Source organism: Antedon bifida, chromosome 6, assembly GCF_963402885.1.
Source record: "Antedon bifida chromosome 6, ecAntBifi1.1, whole genome shotgun sequence".
In the NCBI taxonomy this organism is placed as follows: domain Eukaryota; kingdom Metazoa; phylum Echinodermata; class Crinoidea; order Comatulida; family Antedonidae; genus Antedon; species Antedon bifida.
The window spans coordinates 1,503,392-1,525,962 of NC_136231.1; the positions used below are offsets into that span (position 1 = coordinate 1,503,392).

At 33.7% G+C, this 22,571-nt stretch overlaps 1 protein-coding gene across 2 annotated transcripts; it reads left to right on the forward strand.

The window, feature by feature from the left end:
* The first annotated feature begins 1,471 nt into the window (after positions 1–1,471).
* Positions 1,472–22,062, forward strand: LOC144845072 (muscle, skeletal receptor tyrosine protein kinase-like). 2 transcript variants are annotated; one of them, XM_078702208.1, is made up of 11 exons: positions 1,472–1,813; positions 9,832–9,978; positions 10,336–10,602; positions 12,485–12,609; positions 13,059–13,231; positions 16,709–16,960; positions 17,398–17,573; positions 18,439–18,465; positions 19,914–20,002; positions 20,447–20,588; positions 20,691–22,062. In XM_078702208.1, the coding sequence occupies exons 1-11, from the start codon at positions 1,741–1,743 to the stop codon at positions 21,848–21,850; spliced, it is 2,631 nt and encodes an 876-aa protein (XP_078558334.1). In that variant the 5' UTR covers positions 1,472–1,740; the 3' UTR covers positions 21,851–22,062. The 2 variants fall into 2 exon arrangements, with proteins under 2 accessions (XP_078558334.1, XP_078558335.1); XM_078702209.1 differs by lacking the exon at positions 18,439–18,465.
* The last annotated feature ends 509 nt before the right edge of the window (positions 22,063–22,571 follow it).

A 22,571-nucleotide genomic window follows, 5' to 3' on the forward strand; every position in this document is an offset into this window, starting at 1 on the left:
CTTGACGTTGGCATTCAGAATTCGGTTTCTGTAAGATCAAATATAATGTTGGGTCGTTTCAATTTGAAAACAGTGGCAACAATTCAGTGGAACAACAGAAAAATAACCACAGCGCCACCTATTTTAACCGACGGACCAACTCGAGAGAGTTGCACGTCACGCGCGGTTATTTAACTATGGCGCGCCAAGCTGTCATTTATTCATAAATAAATTTAACCTATCAGGGAGAATGGGTTATAATTATCCCGATATTTTTTCCAAAATTGTTAAAACCGTGTTTCCACAAAATATATAGGCCTACAATTTAACGTCTATCTTTTTTTCTGTGAAAAAAAATAAATTGGGGGTTTTTTACGCGCCCGTCATACGCTGAACAAAAATGCCTACTAAATAAATGCACAAGGTTCCCTAATTCCTGGAGAGTAGGCCTACCACGTATAAAAAACATCCACGTATTCTACCGTATTTATTATTATTCAACACTGAGGATGTATATGTAAATAGACATTTCTCTGATATAGGAGGTCTACATGAGAGCTTGAAATTGCTCCCGAATTCCGTTCACAAAACCTAAAGCGTGGTTTTCCACTAGGACGCAACGCAAGGACGTACGTGTACAACGCAAGCGAGTTGACCCATAACAAGCCACTGTTCGAATAATCCATCGCTTGTGATTGGTAAAATCTACGTTGCGTTAAGCCGATTTTCCACTAGGCGAATTTGTTCGCGCGAATCAAAAGCGCCAGCTCATACGCATGCGTATTTACGTTTCCATCTTCCAAATCCCTCTATACGCATGCGTATAAGATGACGCTCTCGATTCGCGCGAACAAATTCGCTTAGTGGAAAATCAGCTTTACGTCCTTGCGTTGTGTCGCTAGTTGAACCACGCTTTACACGCGCGTTATTTACCCGGTAAACGCACTTACGCCACGAGTCTATGGTTATTATCTTGTTGCTACGGAAACGCACTTAGAGCAGGATTTAAGTTCCATGTGTGACGTGTACAGTGTCTTACTAACTATACTAACGCATAGATCATTCTCAATACGAACAATAATTTAAAAGAATCAAAGGCTTTATTTCATAAGTAAACCATCCTAATTTAAATATTCCGAAAATAAAAGCAAACAACATGAGACTGCTGCTCTTTCAGTGAACCCGTGGGATTATGCCAATATAATCATGCTAATACGACTAGTCCTTGTATTATTTTCTCATTTATATAATTTTCAACATGATCAATTTGATGGTGAAATATAATAATATTAAAAATGTAACTTATTTGACTGGAATATGATGTCATAATTATATTTATCTATTTTTAATGTGGAATGTCGAAAAATAAGTTTTATTATTCGTGAAATTTCATTCATTACATCGTTATGACTTTATAATCATTCATTTAGCGTGATAACACGCATTGTTTGAAATAGGGCTTTGTCAATCGGGTGGAATTGAATCATACTTGTTTACTGCGTACTACGACCAGTTATTTTACCGGAATTGCGCATATTTGCATATGAATAGTGGAGGCAATTTCACACTAAACTCTCCGCCGCCAGCCAGCAGAAATCCTTGTTTATGTTCATACGCTGCACAAAGGGAGCCATATTGTGCGATCGTAACATAGATAAATCGCAAAAACCGGTCCATTTTTATCAAGGAAACTACTTTTGTGATATTTTATTAGCACATGGTGTGAAGGAGGCAGAGGGAATGGAAAGCTGACCAGGCAGAATGGACCATTTGGGATGGATGTGTATCCTCCTCTTTCTCAATGTTACGCGACCAATTTCCTGTGACGGCGGAGGTGAGTGAACTTCAGTCTGTTTCGGAAGTGTGGGGCTGAACTTTAATGGAGGTTTTAAGTGTTTAGTTTGACTTAAATTTATTAGATGGTATGAGTGAATAATTAAATAGTCAACATGGCTAACAGGTCTGCCTCCTACCTGTAATTCTAATTCAAGTTAATTACGTTATTATTTATATATAAAAAAGTGTATAAACGGTGGTCGAAAAAAGGGCGCTAGTTCCGTTTCGCACCTGTCACTTATTTCGATTCAAAATTTGTTAAGTAACTTTATCGTGAGTACCACACCTTAAAATTAGGCCTCAACAATACTTTTATGAAGGATATCACACAAAAAGTAACAAATAAATCCTTTAAATTGATGAATTTACAGACGTGTTTCTCGCACATCGGTTCGTGAATTTCGCATACTCCATGTTCAATGTTGTTGTTTCTATGGAGCGCCAAAAGAGCAATCATAATAGAGGGTTAAAAACTCGGTATAATGCGTATATTTAATGCATTTATTGGTGAAAATTACGTTCAATTTTAACATATTTTGTCAATGTCAATGCAAAAAAAATGTTACTGTTGATACTGTACATGGTTTTCGCAGTTTTCGTTAATATTTAAGAATGAAAATCGACAAATTCATCATCATAATTACACTCTTAGTCTTAGGCCTAGGCTAGGTAGTGATGCTGATTTAGGCCTAGGGTCGACGGTTGATATTTGAAAACAGCACATTATTAGCAGTAAAATGTTACAGCATTTTTATTGACAAAATATATTAAAATTAAACGTGTATTTCAATAATCGATGCATTAACAGAAGACGCATTTCACTGAGTTTTTAACCATCTATTATATTTGCTCTTTTGGCGCTCCATAGAAACGAAAATAGTGAACTTCGAGGATGCTAAATTCGCGAACGGTATGCGAGAAACATGTCTGTAAAATCATCAATTTAAAGGATTTATTTGTTGCTTTTTATGTGATTCTTCTTCATAAAAGTACTTATGAGGCCCAATTTTAAGGTGTGGTATCCACAATAAGTTACTTAACAAGCTTGGAGTCAAAAGGAAGTCGAAATAAAAACAGGTGCGAAACGGAACTAGCGCCGAAAAAAGTCAGTCGAAACTAACAAGTTAAGTAGGCCTGTGGATGGCTCGCCACCACAGTGCGGTTACAGAACAAAACTTTGGTATACATGGTGTACACTCGCTTTAAAAACACTTGACATAGTCTAGGAATTGTTTTTCTTCGTAATAATTAGTTATCCGCTTGGTATACCAAGCGGATAACTCCTTGTAATTGTATGAGATCAATATTTTTTTTCTGTATTATTCTTCTTTCCTTCCTTCCTTTTTGTGAGTCGTGTTCCTCTAAAATGTGTAAACATAACATTTCATAACTTTGACAACATATGGGCATTTACGTGAAGTTGTGCACCTCCTATTTTTGAATGACGTCATAGTTGCGCAACGTGACTTATGCGCAATTTTATGAATTTCAATGATTGATCATAGATTAAAAACCAAAAGTCATTTAGTATTGACACTTTGACAAAATTTAAGTCATATCAGGGGCAAACTTTCTACGGATTAAAAATGGCATGTTTGACAAGAAGTTACGCGCGCACGCGCATTTAAAATTTCAAAATGCGCAAAATTAATTTCTAATCAACTTTTTACGCGTTTCTTGTCATTTTGAGCATGTCAAAAATTCCCACGGGCGCGCAATTTTTTATGCGCGCGGTGCGCACATAGCGTTAAAAACATATTTTTTTCTCTTGAATTATATTTTTCAAGCCTTTCCCAGTGATTTTGAAAACAATTTAGACCTTTTCCAGTTTAAATAACGCCATACGAACACGTTGAATTAGACAATTCGTGCGCGTTTTTTATGAAAAAGCTTAAAAAATCGTCAAAATTATGTCTTTTTTTAAACAGTCATAGTTTCTAAAGTAAACCGTTAACCGTTTATTTTTATTACAAAATCTAGAAGTTGATGAGTTGTAGATATCGGATCATGCATCAATAAGGCTAAAAAAACATTGTGACGTCATCGTATGGCCACACGAATGTAAAATATAGGATTTTTGTCTCTTTCGTTATTGCTCATCACATTCAATGGAGCGCATCGCGCTTATCTGTATTCCTTTTTCTCCTACATTTATATATTGTGTAGGTCAATCAACTTTCTTTAGCATGAGATAAAAATATTTTAATTTTTATGACGTCATCATGCCTAAAAATTTTAATTACGTGGGTCATTAATTTCATCTTTACAGTAAATTTTAATCTGTAATAGCTCGTAAGAATAAAATGTGATAATCACGATTAAAACGTTTTCTGGAAGCTATTGGATTGTAGATACGAATTCATGTAAACATTTTGCCAATCGGATGTTGTGACGTCATCATATGGCCAGTTGAATAAAAAAAGTCGTATTTTGATATTTTGCGTAATAGTTCATCACATTTAAAAGGGTGCGCATCTATATTTTACGTATTCAAATTTCTTCTACACGTTAATATGTTGTTCCTGAGATAATTTCCTTTTGAAATTGCTATCTAAGTGTTTCATTTTGATACCGTCGCCATGTTAAAAATTGGAATAAATGGCGGGTCCCGTAATTTCACCTATTCTACACTGTATGTAATATGTATACAGCTTATACTGTTTGCATGTATATACTATATGACACAAAATTCAGCACTAACAGCATGTCATATTCTTCAGTTCTTGTCATAATGCCATAATCTTTATCTGTGTGCAATATTCCAACGTATGACGTGCACGTGGCGTTTGTCGTGGTGCGGATAACTAACTCGTCAAAGTGACGAGTTTCATGTCTAGTTTTTTCTTATTTCTTTCTCCCTCATTTTTGTGTCTCACGTATCTCAAAAACTTGTAAACATAACATTTCATAACTTTGTCAACATATGGGCATTTACGTGAAGTTGTGCACCTCCTATTTTTGAATGACGTCAGAGTTGCGCAACGTGACTTACGCGCAATTTTATGAATTTCAATGATTGATTATAGATTAAAAACCAAAAGTCATTTAGTATTGACACTTTGACAAAATTTAAGTCATATCAGGGGCAAACTTTCTACGGATTAAAAATGGCATGTTTCACAAGAAGTTACGCGCGCACGCGCATTTAAAATTTCAAAATGCGCAAAATTAATTTCTAATCAACTTTTTATGCGTTTCTTGTCATTTTGAGCATGTCAAAAATTCCCACGGGCGCGCAATTTTTTACGCACGCGGTGCGCACGTAGCGTTAAAAACATATTTTTTTCTCTTGAATTATATTTTTCAAGTCTTTCCTAGTAATTTTGAAAACAATTTAGACCTTTTCCAGTTTAAATAACGCCATACGAACACGTTAAATAAGACAATTCGTGCGCGTTTTTTATGAAAAAGCTTAAAAAATCGTCAAAATTATGTCTTTTTTTAAACAGTCATAGTTTCTAAAGTAAACCGTGAACCGTTTATTTTTATTACAAAATCTAGAAGTTGATGAGTTGTAGATATCGGATCATGCATCGATAAGGCTAAAAAAACATTGTAACGTCATCGTATGGCCACACGAATGTAAAATATAGGATTTTTGTCTCTTTCGTTATTGCTCATCACATTCAATGGAGCGCATCACGCTTATCTGTATTCCTTTTTCTCCTAAATTTATATATTGTGTAGGTCAATCAACTTTCTTTAGCATGAGATAAAAATATTTTAATTTTTATGACGTCATCATGCCTAAAAATTTTAATTACATGGGTCATTAATTTCATCTTTACAGTAAATTTTAATCTGTAATAGCTCGTAAGAATAAAATGTGATAATCACGATTAAAACGTTTTCTGGAAGCTATTGGATTGTAGATACGAATTCATGTAAACATTTTGCCAATCGGATGTTGTGACGTCATCATATGGCCAGTTGAATAAAAAAAGTCGTATTTTCATATTTTGCGTAATAGTTCATCACATTTAAAAGGGTGCGCATCTATATTTTACGTATTCAAATTTCTTCTACACGTTAATATGTTGTTCCTGAGATAATTTCCTTCAGAAATTGCTATTTAAGTGTTTCATTTTGATACCGTCGCCATGTTAAAAATTGGAATATATGGCGGGTCCCGTAATTTCACCTATTCTACACTGTATGTAATATGTATACAGATTATACTGTTTGCATGTATATACTATATGACACAAATTGACAGAATTCAGCACTAACAGCATATCATATTCTTCAGTTCTTGTCATAATGCCATAATCTTTATCTGTGTGCAATATTCCAACGTATGACGTGCACGTGGCGTTTGTCGTTGTGCGGATAACTAACTCGTCAAAGTGACGAGTTTCATGTCTAGTTTTATTATTGTGTTAATACTGATATTAAATTTGATGATTTTATTTCCACAGAAAGCAAAAATTAAATCAAATGTTATATTGGGGATTCACCACACCTACCTGGGACCCACCCACTAAATCTTTCACCTTATCTTTACAATACAATCACATCAAATAGGGTGTTGCCAACAATTATATAATGGCATACTTACTTGGGGTTAGCAGCCCCACCCTGGACACTTGTAAGACTCCATGGCAAAGGTTTGGGAAAGCAAAAGTCTAATTTTAGATATTGAACAATGAAAAAGAAGCCACTTGGAGAACAAATCTTTGTGTATATATAGCAATAACAAATTGCATAAAAAATGAGTGCATCAAACATTGAATTAAATCCAATGAATGATGACAGGAGATATTACGAAAGTACAAAATATTGTGCACTGTCGCCAAAGAATGAATAATACTAACAATAATAATTTTTGTTAAAATAAAATAATTTAATTTGAAAAATTATTTTGTATACTTACAGTTGGACCATACAATGACCATGAACTTATAAATTATCTTATCATTATATAATGAAAAACAAAGATATAAAACATAAGTTAGAGTTTTATGTTGGCAGTTAATGTTCATTACTAATGCTGGTATTATAATGATGCTTTGCTAGTAGTTTGTAGTGTTAGTAGATTTCTAAAATAGCCTGCCAATAAACTAATAATAGAAAGACTGAGTTACTATTCTGTTTTTAGGGTGGGTTACTAAAGATTAGGGATTACTATAGAATAGTGGGTTAGCCCTACTATTATAAAACAAGTAAGTTACACATTATTTTATTTAACTTTATTTAAAAAAAGCTAGATGAACTTGGCTATATATAGTTTAGTCATTTACATTACATTAATGCTATTCGTAGAGTGAAGATGTGTTAATTGTTAAATTTGACCAGAAAGTGTTTTTTGCACTTTTTGTAACCTCCCGAAGAATGAATAACATATGACCAAGCTACAGTATTAAAAACTATTGTCTGCATACTGTACATCTCATAGACTCTCTTCTCCCAGACGTGCTTTGGTGTCTGAGCATGCCAAGTCCGAGTTTACAAATTCCAATTTGTTTCGGCCTTAGTACTATAGCTTCCGCGTGATACAGTTTCCTAATGTGTCCGTCCGTTGAACATAACTGCCTAGGCGTGGCGCGATAAGTTATAAGATGTTGGTTGCCATAAAATAAAGAAAGTCCAACCTGTGCTTAACATGGCAAATTATGTAACAAGGCCTTTCATTGATGCTTAATAAAGCTCCATCTACACTATCAATGTGACAAACAAAGGTGTCCATATATGGACACGATGATACCATATTTGGGCATATCACCACCATATTTGGGCACATCACACTAGTTTGCTAGTGTAGACAGAGCTTAATAGATGTTTCAATGTAAAAGGCTTAGTTAAAATAACACAGCTGTGCTCAGGGGATTGATCGCTGCAATTGGATAATTATCTTTAAATTAAAATACATCATTTATGGTTATAACAATGATATATGAAACTGTGTCAAGACGATGAAAAAAGTTGCCTATCTGGGTCTGGCTTTCTTCCTAAAAATTTGAGACAAAAGTGATGAATTAAACACAAGTGTGCAGTAAAACCATAATATACAGTAATATGAGAGAGCATCCATATCACTCATGCATCTATTTTATACATTTAACAATGAATGAATGAACCGAGTACAGTTCAAATTTTTACTGATTTTTCGTCTTTGAATATTTTTATTTTAAACAAATATGTTATTATTGCAATATTTAGTTAATGGTAGTTTTCAATTATATTGATCTTGACAAGCGTGAAATGCCACCTACTGGTATTGGGGAGTTTATCGTAATTGTGAAACAGACACGTGCCAGCCAAATTAGGACATTTGGAAATAATTGAAATACACTACTGTACATTTTAGTAATTACTGTCAACTATGGATAATCCTAATGTATCCCAATTTCAAAATTATAAGATTCCTTGTAATATTATATTATTTTTTTTAGGAGTTAAAATCCATGGATTCGCGCTGCTCATTTAGGCATTTATATTCAAGAGAACGGAAGCATTAGGAAACAGTTACCATGCGGTACATCGTTTACTACGGCTAAAAAAAATTTGATATTTGGAAACTCGGACGTCTGGAAAAAGAACATTTGCTAATAAATATTTATATTGTAGACGGTAGTTATTGTGAGATGAGCGCCATTTTTTGTAAGAAATTCTAGCAAATTTCTAAGATTTTATAAGATTAGGAGGCCAAAATAATTGAGAGACCAAACAGTGGTTTACTGAAGATGTTGTCAGTGTACTGTACTTCGATTTTATTTTTTGATTTTTTTCTTTATTGCTTATTTTTCGGTTATTTCCCATTTATAATGTGAATACAAATACCCAAGGGGTAAATAAACTGGGTTGAGGACAGCACCACTATTGTACTTAAGCAATCTTTATGAAGATTTAGTTTTAGTTAAGTTATGGTTGAGTGCCAAGATGTTTAAACAGAACAAAGAGGTTATAAAAAGATTCTTGGAGTGGGAGTAAGTTGAAAGTGTAGCAAAGCATTTTTACACAAAACTTTAAACTTTCAATCCATAAATAATGTTTAAAAAACAGTAGACAGATAAATCATGAAATGTAATTGAAATAAGAGTTTTGTGAATAAAGTCCAAATCTGGTTTGTCAATTAAAACATAGTTGATGAATTTCTAAAGGAAGATCACTAATTGTGGGAAAAATAGACCATGCATAAAATTAATCCAGAAAATGTTGTTGTTATTCTTGTTTAGTCTTTTGTATGTAGATAATATTATCTGTGTTGTTGATACAGATCCTGGCTGTAATTTGTTTGTTGGTTTTCAATGCATATCTAATATGTATTGAGCCATAAATCGTGCGTGTGTTTCACCTCTAGAAATCCCCATGTGGTGAGATTGTTGGATAAACAAGTTTGTGTATCAGGCACAGATTGTAGTAAACAGCAGGCTCATAGTCAAGTAGCAAAGTCGGCAAATTCCTTTGCTTTTGTACTGAGCTGAATGAATGACAAAAGCAGATGAAAAAGTATTTCTGTTTCACTAGGCTATTTCACATATTTCTTGTCTACAGCAAACATTGTTATAGGTCCAATCGAATTATGATTTATTGTAATAATAATATTGACTGTCAAAAAATACTTTTAAATTGTGGACAGATAACTGAAACATATTACTATAGTACTTACAGGAGGTACTGTATAGTAAATTATTCACTAAGATTCTCAACGACGATCTACACATGACAATATCAGCGTATATACAGTATGTATCACATGTGATGCCTGTATCGTGGAGGGTTTAGTACAGGCATCACATGTGACACTATATCATGGAGGTTTTCTTTCCTTCAGTATGATACTGGGTAAATGAAATTGATTTGTGATGATTTAAGCTTTCAGTTGCATTCAGTTGGGAATTTGTAAAATGTTAGAAAAAAATAAAATAATACTCTATCTGTTTGTAAACAATAATTTTAACATGCTGCCAAGTTTATATGTCACCTTTTAACAGTTTATACTAGAATGATATTTTACATTGCAGCTAGAAATTCTTTGCGTTTGATTATAAAAAGGGTTATAATTGTCTTCTTTAGCCTCACCCGGTCCAGTAAAGTCTTTGACAACGCAAGCCACTCAAATTGATTCAGGTGTTAAAACTCCAGATAAGAAAAATGGAACACCAGGACCAGGTGGTAGCCAGCCTGCCGGCGTGTATATTTCAGAAATGCCAAGTCTTTCATGTAAGTGATTTTTAAATCTTTACAAGTGACCTGCAAAGGTGTGCTCACAGAGTTGATCAGGATGTAGGAAAAGAGGATGGAGAAAAAGGGGGATGGAGAAAAAGGGGGATGGAGAAAAGGGGGATGGAGAAAAAGGGGGATGGAGAAAAAGGGGGATGGAGAAAAGGAGGGTTAAGAAAAGGAGGGTTAAGGAAATACATATTGTATACGGTCAGTGTCAGTCAAAGGTACAGGCTTTGATAGGTTCATATGTCACAGAATTTGCATATGTTTGCTATGTTTCATATTCATTTTTTAAGTTGCCACCATTTAATTTTAATAAAAAAAAAATGATTCTGAATACATTTCTTCAAGCAGCACCAGTGTTTGTCAAGCATCCTGAGAATAATACCAAAACAGTTCTAGCGGGGCAGAACATTACTTATCACTGTCAAGTGGCGCAAACCCCAGAGGTCATAGAAATATGGTGGGAACACAACGGGGAGCGCATTCTAACAAGACAGAGAGAAAAACTGAAGCTTTCTTTACTGAATGTCACTTTAGAAGATTCAGGAAAGTACCAGTGTCTAGCTAGGAATAATTATGGCACTGTGAAATCGGATATGGTGCTACTTACAGTAAATAGTGAGTACTCTTCAATATTTTACGCACGGTGGTATGTTTTAAAAATTAATATCCAGTAATGTTGAATTACTAATTACAGATTAGAAATAAAAGACTGCTTTCTATAAAGTTTTGGAATATGATGAATTTGGAAAGTGAAAACTTCTGATATCGTGACTTATCCATAAACCTAGACTTTGACTTCCTTTCTAATCACCCTTATTGGACCACTATAAGGGCTGTTCAGACTTAGATATTTACCTGGGTAAGTTGGTTCCTACCCATCAATGTTTAACAGCAATTACTGTGTCCAATTTGTAACCCGGCTGAATAACTAAATCTAAATTCACATTCATTTATTTATTATATAATTATATAATCATTTATATTATAAATTTGTTTAAAGTTAAGTAAACATAACATAGGCCACAGTATTACAATAATAATGATTTGTAATCCTAGATATTTTAATGTCCTCTACTAAATTAAATTTACACCAAGTTGAATAACCTTACTGCAGTGCTTGCTGTTGCGGCAATAATTTTTTAACAAGAGGCAATTGATGATTGAAGTGTTAGCTGAGGTGTGTTCCGTTTCCCAGCCCTTTACTTGCAAAGATTTAACAATAAACCAGCAGGTACCGCACTAAACAATACCATTTTTATTATCTCCTGTGGTTTCTGTAATGTGTTTTTCACAAATTCCAATACCTAAAAGACATATTTAGACTGCCATACCTTTGGAATGTTTATTTTTGACATGTTAACTGTCGTTGGACTCTAAACATTACAGAATCGTCTTTTATCATTTACGATGTTTTGTGCTAAGAATATCTTGGGACAACAAAACAAAGCAATAAAATGCTAAACTCATTCATAAGAAAATAAAAGCTTTCTAAACAAGATGATATAAAAGTCTTATAAGGAAAGATTGATGGCCTAAGAAGACTAGGTTATCATAGTTTTACCGATAAGACCTTGCAAGAATATACAAACCAAAATATGTGGAGTGCAATGTTCTCCAAATTTAGAAATTAATTCTGGACAAATGAAGTAGCGATTGCTATGATATAAGACTGTGGCAGATCAGGGGAGGATTTAGAGGGGGCCCAGCCGGCTCAGGCCGCCTCTAAATATCGCAAATTGTAATGCAATAGATAGTACATCAAATTAAGTTCAGCACTTCATTTCACTACTTTCAGATCTGCCACCCCCCCCCCCCCCCCCCCTATTTCATAATCTTGGATCTGCCACTGAAGATCAAGGATATGTTGATGGCAAAACTGGTAGAGCACTGGAGTGTCATCACATTAGGCTGATAGTTTATATCTCCTGTACTGTAATAGAACTGCATACTAAAACTATAATATTAGCTAATTATGCTGTGCAGTTAATGTACTGTACAAGCCATTCAGGATTTTATGACCATTTTACTTAACTGTTTAACATAAAAGAAGTCAATTTTAGCACTTTTTTCTCCTTTTTTAAACATCTTCTATAGATTTTCATGCCATACATTTGTACATTTTGGAAAGATATTGATAACTCAAAAACATCATTTATCTGGTCAGGTGTTTGCCCTACTGGGACGCAATTGTAATTATTACTGTATATATTAGAATATATTGTAATTCTTGGGTGGGACTAGAATCACTTACTTTTTTTCGCAGTAATTAGTATAATTCAGAGTATGGTAAACATCTGACCAATTATCTTGGCTCCCTGACACAAACCAACTTCTACAGTTACATAATTATTTCAATGCGTTTTTTTTTATTTATTTACATTTTTTTTTAATATCTAAATCTATAAATGTTTACACATTGATTTAAAACAAATGTTGTATCATTATATGTCATAACATGAATTACTTACTATTAGGCAATGTTGTTTTTAATGAATAGTGCCAGCAACAATAATCAAAGGTCCTGGCTTCAACAATGTAGAATATGGCAAGAAAGTCAACCTAACATGTGATGTGATTGGATATCCAAAACCAAAAATTACTTGGAAAGAAAGAGGAAGTTTTGTAAGTTCAAACTATCATATTACTTATTTAATTGATAAATGCTACACACATGAAGGGGTGGGAGGAGGGGCGGAAGAGAGGAAGCAAGGTGGTGTTTTCATCAACTCCCCCAAATGTCGATTGTTCTTGTGAATGTGTTAATTGACTTGTATGATATAAATTAAAGGAGTCAAATTTCGACAGAAAGTTAGAACCATAACCCAAATTGGTGCCATGATCGAACATGTTACCCTTTGTGTTTCTTAATCACTCTACCACATTATAACCAAATAAATATGAATTGATATATTCCTTGAAAGCTTTTCATTAGATTGCTTTTGCAGATGTAACAATGTTGATAATTTAATTCATAAATGTAAAAGCATGCAAATGTATACTTTTTTTTCATAACAGACCTATGAATAGTATGTCATTTTATATATGATTTTATATTTAATTTTATATTAAAGAAAATGGATTACAGCACCGGAAAACCATATAATAAACCTTATCTGATAGTGACTGCTGTGGGGCCAATAAACTATACATGTGTTGCAGAGAACAAGATCCGGATCAGTTCTACTAGAGAATTGAGGAGCTTTGTGGAGAAAGTCGGTGTTATCAAGATCTCTGATCGTCCCGAGTAAGTATTTGGTAGTGGACGGCGAAAGTAAGGCCTGGAATTACATGTAGCTACATGTAGCTACATGAATAACTAGATTTGAACTCGTCACTTTGACGAGTTCGGGTTATCCGCGCAAACGCAACATGCACATACTTAACTATATGAACCTCGACAATTATTATGCCATCCTATGTCATGAAATAAATATGTTTACAGTGCTGAATTGTACCTATTATGTAGCATACACCATATTACAGTATTTTACAAAATAAACTGTATATGTTGTGTAGCATAGACAAAATTACGAGACCCATCTTTTAAATCCAATTTTTAACACGATGACGTCATAAAATTGACATATAAAGATAACAATTTTAGAAGATAATTATCTAAAAATTTACATTAAAAGAAATTTGAAGAATTTTGGCAACGTAAAAGTGAGATGCGCTCTCGTTTAAACGCAATGAACTTTTACGCAAGAGATGAAAATATGACTTTTTGAATTCAACTGGCCATATGATGACGTCACAACATCTGATTGGCAAAATATTCACATCAATTCGTATCTACAATCCAATAGCTTCCAGAAAACGTTTTAATCATGATTATCACTTTTTATTCTGACGAGCTATAACAGATTGAAATTTACTGTAAAGATGAAAATAAGTGACCCACGTTATTTACGTTTTTAGACATGATGACGTCATAAAAATTAAAATATTTTTAATTCATGCGAAAGATAGTTGATTAACGTAGACAATATTAAAATTTCGGGGGAAATGGAATATGTATAACCGAGAAGCGCTTTGTTGAATTTGATGAGCAATAACGAAAGAGTAAAAAATCCTATATTTTACATTCGTGTGGCCATACGATGACGTCATAACATCCGAGTGGTAAAGGTTCTGCATGAATTCATATCTACAACATATCTGCTTACATATTAAATTAAAAAAATTGGCTTAATTTTGACAAAATGTTGTCACTTTTGCAACTAAAACGCGCGCAAATGGTCTAAATCAACGTGTTCGTATGACGTCATTTTAATTTGAAATGATGTAAATCTTTTTTAAAATGACTAAGAAAGGCTGTAAAATCATAATTCAAGAAAAAAACACATGATTTTCATGCTCCGTGCGCACCTTACGCGTAAATTTTTTCGCGCGCGTGGGAATTTTTTACATGCTCAAAACGTCATGATCAGCGTAGAAAGTTGATTAGAAATTAATTTTGCGCATTTTTAAATTTTAAATGCGCGTGCGCGCGTAACTTCTTGTGAAACATGTCATTTTTAATCCATAGAAAGTTTGCCCTTGATATGACTTAAATTTTTACCAAGTGTCAATACAAAATGACTTTCGGTTTATAATCTATGACCTATCATTGAAATTCATAAAATTGCGCGTAACTTACGCTGCGCGACTCTAACGTCATTAAAAATATGGAGGTGCACAACTTCAGGTAAATGTCCATATAATGACAAAGTTATACAAAGTTATGTCTACAAAAATTTGAGATATAGCTGCAACAAAAATCCGGGAAAGAAAGAAGAATAAAGATGAAGAAAAAGAAACGTGACAATAACAAGGGTTATCTGCAACTAAGTTGCGGATAACCAATGAATAACACTTTCAACAGTTAAATGTTAGTACGGCCATACCACTTTAAAACACCGGTTACCAAAGTTAAGCCTGGTTAGATCTGAGATTAGTGACAGACAATATTTGGTATTATATAGACCTTACATTAAGTGATATGGCATAATGGTAAGGTGTGAGTTAGATATCTGTCTGCCATATTTCTTTCGTTGTCCTAATCTAGTTCCATGGATGGCTTAATCCCAATTTTCTTAACTGAGCATGAATAAGAATACATTCACATTTTAAATTGTTTTAGGGATTAGTTTCTTGCATGACATCAATGCATTGTGTTGTCATTAAGATGGACATAATATTTAACAAACATATCTTTTAGCGCTATTTCATATGCTAAGGTCAATTGTGGTTATAGTATTTAGCATTATTGTCACATTTGATTTGAGGAATTGTAAAGATATCTTAGAGGTCAAGGTGGTATTAAATTGTGGATTTATGGATATCACAGTTTAGGGATTAAAGATATCACAGTGTAGGGATTAAAGATATCACAGTGTGAGAATTAAAGATAATTGTGTACTTATTGCATCAACGCAAACAGGTTAATTATTCACACAACCATTTTAATTGATTTATAAACAAATATTTTTATTAAACAAATAAATTATTAAAAGGTTGTCAACATTTTTAAAGCAACAGTAGCTAGCCAGCTAAACTTGTTAGCATTCCAAACAATTACATTTGTTCTAAAGGGTAATATCTCAGCTGTAGGTTCTTTACTAAAAATGAGTTGCAGCCACAAATTTATTACATACATACATGTATAAACATTAATACCTTTCAAGGCCGCAGCAAGGGGTTAAAAACTGGGAAATTGGGATAGGTGGTGAAAATTGAAAATTTCAGACGAGGTGAGCGTTTGTCTGCCTCCTGCTGGCTATGCCCCTGCCTTTCATAACAACTCCTTTTAGGAGGTAGATCATTCGTATATTTTCTATAAATTTTAGAAAAACACAGTTAACTTTTCATGAATTAAATTACCCGATAATCTCATTCCTTGACATTATTATTCTTTTACTGTATTTTGAATAAAACAAGGTTTAGCAATAGAATCTGATTTAATTCTGAGGATTTTGAAATTTCTAAACCGCGATCATAGCTTCAGATCCTACTTTAAGTCATTTATAGCATTAATAATCCTATTTTGAAAATAAAGAATGAATTTTTTTGTTTAAAAAAATCTTATTTTTTTGTAGATAGATTTGTTACTGAATAGAATAATAATATGGATGTGCATATATATGTGCATTTTTTTAGAAACCGCGATCATAGCTTCAGATCCTACTTCAAGTCATTTATAGCATTAATAATCCTATTTTGAAAATAAAGAATGAATTTTTTTGTTTAAAAAAATCTAATTTTTTAGTAGATAGATTTGTTACTGAATAGAATAATAATATGGATGTGCATATATATGTGAATTTTTTTAGTCAATATGCATGTTCATGCAATTATCAATTAGGTTACAGTATTTATTTGGTATATTATCAAACCTTATTCGTCTATCATTACTTTTTCAAAAGATGCACTGGGCTCTTTTGAGCGTGGTTCTCACTGATGCAAAGTGCTGTATTGTGTAATCACAGGTGGGAACCGACGTGATTTCACGCAGGCAGAAGCAAACACAATTATTGGACGGGCATTTTCTTACCTTGCATAAGGTTGCGTTACGTTTCGTGCACACAAACCAGAAGTCTAGGCACTCCTGTCATACCACTCTACCAATGACTTGATTATATAAGGCTTATAAGGGATTTCTGACTGATAAATGTGTATTATTCCCCAATGTATTATCATACTATATAGTATCCATTGTCATTTATGAATAACTTTATTTTAGTCCTCAGGGTTACTGTAACTCGTACCAAGGTCAAGTATGTGGAACCTATCTACAAGATCGTTCCATCTTTTACAACACCAGTGTTGCCAACCCTGAAATGGTAATTGAGACATCCATGCTTGCAATTTATCGAAGCCTGGTTAGTGTTACTGATAAATGTTACGAACCAATTCTTAAACTGATATGCCACAGGGCTCATCCGGATTGTGACCAAGTCATGCCCGGCTTACAGCTCTCAAAGCCTATATGCAGGTAAGGCTTGAGATATTTAAACTCTCAGTTATGTATTATTTCTGGTTAGTGTAGAGCATGTGTTGGTATTATTTGTTTCTGCCTTACCCAAAGTTGATTAAATTTAATGTCACTAATTTCAGTCTTGTCTACACTATCAAACTTTATGTGACAAAATGTGATGTGCTCATATATGGGCATGATGATGTCACATCACTAACATATATGGGGATATCACTACCATATTTGGGCACATCACACTTTTTTTTGTCAAACTAGTCTGATAGTGTAAACAAAGCTTTAGACATGAACCACAGGAGATTGTATGTTAGCTTAAGAGATTGTGCTGCCTCTTGAGCTTTGTGACAAAGTTTTTGTTTTTGATTTAAACAAAATATATTGTAAGAAGAATTTTTATAACATTCGTTTAAAATATTTATTAATTTCTTATCCAACAGAGAGGAATGCTATGCTGTAAAGCTAATGTACTGTCGAGATGATTGGAAACAATTTTTTGACAGTCTCAGCGTAAACCACAAACAGTTCTTCCAAATACCAGACGATTGTGGCGAACTTCCAAGTAAATTTAACATGAAAGACGGCGAAATGCAGTGTTCAGATTCTGATATTCTTCGTAAGTTTACCTAGCTAGCTAAGTGGAAGCGTTAAGGCTTGTCTACACTATCAAAATATGTGATGTGCCCATATATGGACACGATGATGTCATATCACTACCATGTTTGGGCACATCACATTTGTTGTCAAACTATTTAGATAGTTTAGACAGAGCTTTAGATGTATATGTAGGTCTTTCTGATGTGTTTTGAATCTGCCTGTAGGCAAAAATTTCTTCCTAAGCCCGCTAACGTTTAAATATTGAAATATTTTTATATAAAATGCTAAATATTTGTGTTTAGTTCTGTAAAAGGCTACTGTAAAATGTACTTACTAATGTTTCAGACAGTTGATGTTAATATGAAAATAATATAATAAATTTAGCATAGTTTTAGATAAAAAGCATTCTTTATCTTAGAAAATAAAATATGTAACTGTTAGATGTCTAATAGAAATAATATAATCTTATAGGGAAAACTTTTTTTCTCTTTTATATAATTGAAACAAAATAGTTTTTATGCGGTACTGATTCAGATATAGAGTGATTGAACGTATATATACACAAGTATATAAATCCAAAGGCAAATTACTGAAAAAATGACAATGCTGTGGGTATCAGTGGCTGGATCTCAATGGAGATACAAAAAAAAAAAATCAAAACGATAAAGTAAAACAGCCAGAAAAGTTAGCAGAGCTTTCTGGCAACACTAGCCCTTCATCAGTGCAAGTGTATATATGTACAAGTGTGGATCAATTTACTTGTATATTGCTTGATAATTACCTCTGGGTGCGTTTCCACCACGCGGATATCTGTATCAGTATGGTATTTAATAGTTGGAACTAAATTTAAAATTAACTTGTATTGCATACTTAATTTTTTACAGAACTTCCAGACCCTGATGATATAACAAGTGAGTTTTAACCTAACCCAAACAGTCATGTTGGCCTTATTAGGCAGTTTAATTGGACAGACACGATAGCAACAATTTTGAAGCAATATAACATACAGTAGGACCCCTCCCGTGGCCCTGCTTTGTGTTGGCCCTCCTTTGTGGGTGGCCCTCCTTTGTGGTGGCCCTCTTTTGGAGTGGCCCTCCTTTGGGGTGGCCCAAATTAGGACATGTACTCGTGAGATGAACAAGAGAAAATTTAAAACTACAGCCAATCCCTTTGTTGTGTTCCAAAGTGTCCCCTTAATAAAGGTTCTATTAAATTATTCAAATATATTAAGAAATTTAAGAATTTATGTACCTGTTCTCACACATGATAGCTATGATATTGCTTCTTAATTTTTGTATGTCGTGTCAAAAGTTCCTTATACCTTGCTTCAGCACCAGAAACCTAACCCAAACCTAAAACTGCCACTTTTTTTTCCTATGCACCCACAATTAACCCTTCTGATTTGTTCTCTATTTCTATTAATTTTCTGATATTAACAGTTATTATTTCATTGAGTTCTTTTTAAACACAATTCTATTACTCAAACATCTCTATGTATTTACTTACAAGCAATTAAGGGAAGCAGTCAACCATCTATATGTTCTTTTTTTTAGAATTTTTGTTATGCCTCTTCATTTGCAGCACCCCCCCCCCCCCAAATAATTTTCTTATTTTTCCTGAAAAGCATTTCTTTCAGTTTTATCTACCTTGCTTATTTTGGATGTTTGCTGCCCTTTTAAAGAGAAAGCTGTGTTTGTGTATTTGTTGTTATGTTGCTTACTGTAGTATGACTGCTTTATTTCACCCAGTGTTGCAGTGTTTGTTCAAATTTGTTGCTTTTTAGACGTCATCAAAATGCTGTTTCTGGCTTCATAAATCTTTATCTTTCATCATTTTCAAAACATATATTTAAGATTTCAATGAAAAATTGATTTTTTTTTATACATGTAACTTTACAGACCTAATAATATCGTATATTATAAGTACAGTGTTTTACATGTTAAAATGTAATGTACACTACATTCCATACACTCAACATTTCTAATAGTATATTGTTTGGTGGTAGAGGGTAATTAACCTTTAATGCTTTATTGTGTTTCAATCAATTTCTTACTGTTTACTATTAATGTTTAATTGAAATCACTACAAACTAATACATTAAGTAGTATCTTGAAAATATTTTTTTTTTATTTATAAATATATGTTCTTAAAATATCATGCTTTGTTTAAAAATAAAATTTCATAAAATAATAATTCATAAAATGGCGTTCAACGGTCAGCTGCTTTTTGGGTAATGCTGGTATGTTTGAAGAAAAACTATGCAAATGATCAGCCACATCTACATAGTTACACCTGGGATTCATTGGAGGTTTTTTTTAAAAACGTAATAAGGCATAAATTGTGTTACTTTTTTTTTCAGAAAAATGTTACAATAGTTCTGGACAGTATTACCAGGGACCAGTAAATTACACTAAATCTGGCAAGCCATGTAAAGCATGGGATTCACAGGTAAATATTTAATTTAATCTACTAACCAATCAGGTGTCTGCATTTACCCAAAAAAATCATGAGAAATAATGTTTAATATTTCAGACTATATTAGGAGTTATATGTGTTACTCCTCATGTCAAGAGACGAGAGGAGTAAAGCTCTGTCTACACTATCAAACTAGTTTGACAAAAAATATAGTAGTGATATGACATCATCGTGTCCATATTATTATATGGGCATATCACATTTTTTTTGTCACATAATCAATCATTTCATGTTACAAAAAAATATGGTGTCCTTGGGACACGCCTATTCAGAGCACACATTCCTAAAATGTACAAGGGGCAATATCTGTTTTAACACTACAGCCACCACTATTCAGAGGAAACTCCTACCTCACTTTGTTGGTTTTGAAGGTATCCCATAGGGACTCTACTATGTTTATGATTTTAATCTTTTCAGACCTTTATGAATCCCAGTGTGTATCCTGAACTTTTCAATGCCAGCAATCATTGCCGAAATCCAGATGGAAGATACGAGTCTCCGTGGTGTTTTACCGACAACGTGATGCCACAGTGGGAATACTGTGGCATTGGCAAATGTGGTAAGTCAATTATGATAAGGAATTTATTTCCAACAGGAGGCAAAATCTGACTGAAATACAAATTAATTATGCTATATTATTATTTATTTTTATGTTTAACAGATCCAGATGAAGTGGTCACTCAGTTACCAATGCTACACCCAACAAATCGCTTACCCTTCGATATCAGTTGGATCGTCATTATCTGTTGTACATCTCTTGTTGTCATAGTAATCATCATCATCTCTGTAACTGGAATACTCCATGTTAAGCGCAACAAAAAACTAGATAAACTTTACCCCTTCCCAACCAACCTGGATATGGCTGAAATACCACCTAACCCTATGTACGGTAAAGATTTTTACAAGTCATTCAACCCACGTTTAGAAACGTTCGAGTACCCAAGGAATAACGTTGTTTATATAAAAGACATCGGTGAGGGCGCCTTTGGTAGAGTGTTCCAGGCTCAAGCACCTAGCCTCGTTCACGGTAAAAAAGAAACGATTGTCGCCGTTAAAATGCTAAAGGACGATGCAGATGCCGATACGATGCGGTACTTCAACCGTGAGGCCGAGGTCGTAACTCGGTTTAATCATCAAAATATTGTGAAGCTTCTGGGCGTTTGTTTTGTCGGCAAGCCATTGGCTATTATACTTGAGTATATGGGCCATGGGGATTTGCAGCATTTCTTGAGACGTCGTAGCCCGGAGAGAATCTACGAGGGTAGTAACAAGAGCGGGATGGTGCTAGACATGCGAACAAAGCTAAACATGGCAAAACAAGTTGCCACAGGTATGGCGTACCTTACGGAGCTGCGATTCGTTCACCGTGACGTTGCCACGCGTAACTGCCTCGTTAACAACACATTGGAAGTTAAAATATCAGATTTTGGATTGGCCAGACATCTTGGATCTCGCGAGTATTATCTTGGACATAAAGATGAAAAGATACCTATTAGATGGACTTCCCCTGAAGCATTGTGGGATTACCAATTCACGTGTCAGTCTGACATGTGGTCTTTTGGAATCCTTCTGTGGGAGATATTTACAAACGCTTTAAAACCTTACAGTGGGATGTCTCACGAAGACGTGTTCATGAAAGTGAGGCAAGGCTATCGTTTAGGCTGCCCAAAAGACACGCCGAAAGGTGTCTACGAACTCATGAAAATGTGCTGGGCTCACGAGGCGTCGCAACGCCCTTTGTTTCAAACTGTTTACGCTGCGTTGGAAGAATTACAGAAAGAGCCTTCTGTTCAACAAGCGAGTAATTACGCAATTGTTTAACATTCAAATATATGCTGTATATACTGTATATCAATTATAACTTTTAAACGTTTATGTTTTATAATTTTTGATGGATGAAGATGCCATTTTTATTGCATGAAAATATGTTTTATTTATCAATATCAGTTTTATAATGTACAATATGTTGTATACATTCTATGTTATTGCATTCATCCTTTTAACATTTTCATAGAATAAGTTTGATAGGATACTTTTAAACGTTTATGTTTTATAATTTTTGATGGATGAAGATGCCATTTTTATTGCATGAAAATATGTTTTATTTATCAATATCAGTTTTATAATGTACAATATGTTGTATACATTCTATGTTATTGCATTCATCCTTTTAAAAATTTTCATAGAAACGTTTATGTTTTATAATTTTTGATGGATGAAGATGCCATTTTTATTGCATGAAAATATGTTTTATTTATCAATATCAGTTTTATAATGTACAATATGTTGTATACATTCTATGTTATTGCATTCATCCTTTTAACATTTTCATAGAATAAGTTTGATAGGATACGTTAAGTGTTTATAAACAAGGTGCTCAAACAATGTACTTTTTATTAATCATATTTGATTATTTTCTGGTCCATTTTGTATTTAGTAATTGTAAAGCTGCACAAATCCAAGCTCTCCCATAATCCTGGTTTTTATACCAGTTAATGTTAGTGAACAAAAAACAAAGTTTGTACCGCGCGAAAAGAACAAA

Excerpts from the sequence above, each read along its gene's own strand:
- LOC144845072 (XM_078702208.1), top strand. The coding sequence starts at position 1,741 with ATGGACCATTTGGGATGGATGTGTATCCTCCTCTTTCTCAATGTTACG. Across the intron at positions 12,610-13,058 it reads GGAAAGAAAGAGGAAGTTTT|AAAATGGATTACAGCACCGG; the intron begins GTAAGTTCAAAC and ends TTTATATTAAAG. Across the intron at positions 20,589-20,690 it reads CTGTGGCATTGGCAAATGTG|ATCCAGATGAAGTGGTCACT; the intron begins GTAAGTCAATTA and ends TATGTTTAACAG.